Raw genomic sequence first — 4553 nt, forward strand, 5'->3', positions numbered from 1 at the left:
CCTGAAATCAGAGACAACGGTAATGGTAGATTGGGGACCACTCACATCCCATGTTAGCCCTTTGCTTTCAGAAGCTTCATGAATAGTTCATACTTCAAAATATGCCAAACAGCTGTCTTTTTAAATTTATTTATTATTAGTTTATGTAGTTAATAGTCAACATTTTATGATGAGTCTACTTGTCTTTCCGCTAAAAAAGATCAACTTCCTCCCAAGGGAAGATGTGAAGTTAAGAACAATGTGAGATATATAAGTATATTATATTTTATAAATTACAAACATTGTCATATGATCTCTCTATTTTACTTCAAAGGAATGGAATGGTGTTCTCATTTGAAGTGTTTTTGTCATATGCAAAAGCATCTAGTTCCTCCCATCCAAAGTTCTCTTTTTAAAAAAAAAAAAAACTAAAAAATTCGGACATCATATGCACTATATTTTAAGCATTATACTAAAAAAAATAAAATAAAAAATTAAAGATGGCCAACATGTGAATGTGTGAGAAGAAGGCAACGATTTTCACTATCAAAAATGAAAATAAAAATTTCTGTGAATAGCTAATACATAAAGATTTTCACTAGTTGTGAAAACCTTGAAAGACACTCTTACACAACAACAGCAGCCAAAAAAAAAGACATAATAATAAAAAATAAAAATAAAAATAAAATAAAAACAATCAAAGTGCACGAGCAACGGTTTTAAACTCATTCAAGCAAGACTCGAGGACCTTTTGTCGTTTTTGAAGAGATTGTCGTTCGTTGCGCAGCACGTCGATGGCTCCGGGAGCCACAAACATGTCCATGAACATCTCGTCGTTCACCGCAAACAAATCCAGCCCAAGTGCCACCACAAGCCTCTCTCGGCTGCAAAAGATTAATTGGATCCCAAGAAAACCTTATTGAAATGTAAAATTAGAAAGAAAGAAAAAAAATCTCTATATTTGTTATTTCGATCTAATAACAAGCACTAAGTTTCCATTTTACAAAACTCTCTGTATTTCCCTATCAGCTTACCAGATAAAAATAAATATAACTTGCAACTTAAGAAAACTAATTCTAATGATTTAACGGTAACAGATCTTTGCTTATAATCATCTGCATCAGATATTCGTTCTCGAGCAACAAAGGTCATGTTCAGTATTTTACCAGGGAGTTAAGAATCCGGAATTAAGCGCGGAAGACACATTGGTCTCAACAAGAACTTCACGAATCCTCGAGAAATGCCTCGCAGCCGAAGAACACACGTCAGAATAAGCGGACCCTGATCGGACCCCACAGCCACCTCCGAACAAGAGACCGCCGTTCTGAATAAACCTGCCATTGTTTCCGGTGAGCCTCGACGCCCTTTTCCCGGCCTCCTTGGCCCCGCCATGTGGCCCCATCTCACACGGCTGATCCGGCGAGGGAGTCTCCGGGATCGTCAGTTGGCTCTCCCTCAGAGCCTCTCTGGCTTCGGCGCCGCCTTTCCCCGGAGTGGTCTGAAGTGCCGCGGTCTTCTCTCCCGGTGGCCGGTTTTCCTGGTCTCCTCTCCGAGCCTCTTCGCCGTCGGAGAGTAGTTCGAGGGACAAGAAACCGGCCGAGGCTGGGTTGAACCGAGGAATCGGGGGCGCCGAGTCAGTGTCGTGGCAGACGAGGGAGTAAGGGCTTGTGACTGAGTCGAGGTGGTGCCTTATCAGCTTCTTTGATTCCTTGGCCAGCTCTTTGATGAAGCGAATGTAGGCGTGCCTTAGAGCCGCGTGGAATCCGACGTAACCGTCCATGTTCGCTGATTTATTCCCATCTGTACAGTTTGTTATGCTTTAAAAAAAAGTGTAGAGAACAATTGGTGGAAAACTTGCTTTCCAAGGATACATACGGGAATTTTTGGACTAATTGAAATATAATACGTGATTTCGGACATTCGAGAGGTCCGTGATCTTCCAGATGATGAAATTCTTTCTCACTCTAGTCTCTCATACCATTTACTTCCCATTCTCTCAACTAACCTTTCTTATTTATAAGATTACAGAACCATACTACTTCAACCCCTAACAACCTCCCAATTATTCTAGGGTCCTTAATATCTCAGATCCTAACACAGAACAAGGAAGGTGGGGGGTAGTAAAGATAACTTACACTCCAAGTCACGGCTGCGATTCCTTTCCAGAGCAAGATCAAAGAGATTCCCGAGCACGAAAGCAAGCCGATCACAGGCTGTGTCTAAGAGCGGAGAAAGCCATGACCTTGCGGCGGCTCGTGCTATTTCAGCCGCGGCCTGCATCGCTCCGGTGCCCACGCCCCTGCTCGCATGTGCAAGCAATATATTCGCAACCTGTTGCATTACAACCACCAAAAAGTCAAACCCAACTAATTTGATCTGCCATCAAATTCAGTGATCAAATTTCGCTCTCTCCTTACCTTTTCTCGAGAGACAGTTGGGCATTCGATAGAATACGCAGCACAACGGAATTCATGCATCACTCTCTCAAAAGCAGCCCCGCCGTAGAGTTTGAGGCTGGAGTTCGGCGGCCTTATATCTGCAGTTACGCCCGGCCAAGCTCCGATACTGCTCTCGTATTGCTCCTCCGCCGTCGATTTTCCCCATTGCTCCGGAGCCGGATCCGCCGCTCCGTCAATCAAAGCTCCCTATAAAAGATAGAAAGTAAAAACATGCCGAAACGAATAAGACACAACCCCCGTTAGGATTTTTAGCACGCATGGTCTCCATACTTTACTACTTGTGGCAGATTGTATCCCCCTATATTTTCCGAGCCGTCCCTTAAATTTAATATTTGGCACTTCCGTCAATTGGATTTGACAAAATCTCTAGCATATGGCTTACATGGCCTTATATTTTAAAGTAAAACAGCCGGCTCGTGCGAAAAATCATCACCAAACCAACTATATTCAGGTTTCGATAATCGGATTCGTGGAAATTAGACAAAAGGACTACAAGTGTCAAAATTTCAGTGGAGCCATGGTTCATATAACCCAATATTTTTATTAATTGATTAGTACGCACCACGTGATTGGCGATGGAAGCGGCGTAGAGCATAGCGAACCTCCTGAGCTGGGAAACGTCGGAGGTGGCGTGGATCTTGGAGTCCATTCTGGCGAGCTCGGCTGTGACTTCGCCGCATCGGTGCTCGAGCAAAGCAAGCGTGGCCGGTGCGGCCTCTTTGTACCTGCGCTGGAGCTCAGACTCCAAGTAGTCCCTGAGGCACCCGAAACCGATGAAAGGCTTGAACTTTTCTTCGTCGAAGCCGCCGTTTACGCCCTCGCGGAGGTGACGGAGAACCTCCGAGTCCACCTGAGAGATCTGCCTCCGAAACTCCTCGTTCGAGACCGCGCTCCGGTCCTTGGGCAGGGCCACGAAGAAGGGACGCGTATTGTCTCCGAGGTATCCGCTTGCGCTCAGATAGCGATCCACTTCCCATCTGTCACTGAATTCCTGCAAAGTTATACCAAATCGAGTTTAATCAATTACCAACAAATCATCTCTAATTCTCTCTCTCTCTCTCTCTCTCTCTCTCTCTCTCTCTCTCTCTCTCTCTCTCTCTCTCTCTCTCTTACACTGACACTAAACCCACATTAATCAAAGGTCAAGGCTATTTCTCTTTCTAGACTCATTCTCCAGCTATACCAGTTCAATAAAAGACCAAAAAGACTCTCTCGCTAATAGACTACTATACTCTGTTACGCTCTCCTAACACCAAAAGCATTTCTCCAGCTCTCTTGCTCTATATACAGTAACACCAATCAAAACAAAGACAAAGAAGGCTACTATTCTGACCTTGAGGCGGTTATCGAACTTGGAAACAACGATAACGCTGCGTCGGAACCCCGGGTCAATATCCTTCACAGCATCAAGCCAGAGAGAGGAACACCACTCGACGCTACTCTGTTGAAGAAACAAAACAATCCGATGCGGCGGAGCCGCGAGCGACTTCACCATCGCCAGAATCTCCTCCGGGGTGTTCTCCGGCTCGCCCTTCTTCGGCTTCAGCACAAAACCCGGCGTGTCGATGATCGTCAGATCGGGACAGTGAGCGTACTCCGCTCTCATCACGATCGGCTTTGCCGAGACTGCGGTCCTCGTCTTCCTCAGCATAGACTCCGTCCGGGACTTGATCGTGTCGGCGATCTCCGACGCCGACGTGACGGCGCTTCCGTACTCGTCGGAGTCCTCGTCCTGGAACCGGCAACGCGGCTCGGGAGCGGAGGGATCGTGGGACATCTGGAGGACCAGAGGTCGGCGAGTTCCCATTTCGACCTCGCGGACGTTGAATCGGAACCCTAAGAGAGCTTCGAGGAGGGAGGATTTTCCGTCGGACTGGCCTCCGACGGCGACGATCTCCGGGATCGGAAGCTTCTCGCCGAACGCCACCGCCGCTGCTTGGAGGCGGTTGTAGGCGTCGAAGCGGGATTTGGTCGTTGCGGCGGACGTGTCGCCGGTCATTATGCTCCGGCGGCGGTGGGATTTTGACGAAGGGGATTTGGTGGGAGTTGAAGAAGCAGACATCGGGGGGAGAGAGAGAGAGAGGGAAAGTTACGATGATGAATTGAAGTGTTTGA

The 4553-nt window shown here is 46.7% G+C and overlaps 1 protein-coding gene across 1 annotated transcript; it reads right to left on the reverse strand.

Annotated features, from left to right (window-relative positions):
* Positions 1-428: 428 nt before the first annotated feature.
* DRP5A (Dynamin related protein 5A) lies at positions 429-4553 on the reverse strand. The gene is made up of 6 exons (XM_089613860.1): positions 3772-4553; positions 3001-3429; positions 2397-2624; positions 2115-2310; positions 1146-1779; positions 429-863 (listed from the first exon to the last, which is right to left on the reverse strand). The coding sequence occupies exons 1-6, from the start codon at positions 4498-4500 to the stop codon at positions 677-679; spliced, it is 2403 nt and encodes an 800-aa protein (XP_089469986.1). The 5' UTR covers positions 4501-4553; the 3' UTR covers positions 429-676.

The sequence above is a fragment of the Urtica dioica genome, chromosome 4, assembly GCF_054948205.1.
Source record: "Urtica dioica subsp. dioica isolate 48M chromosome 4, U.dioica_male_clone48M_v1_H2, whole genome shotgun sequence".
Lineage (NCBI taxonomy): Eukaryota > Viridiplantae > Streptophyta > Magnoliopsida > Rosales > Urticaceae > Urtica > Urtica dioica.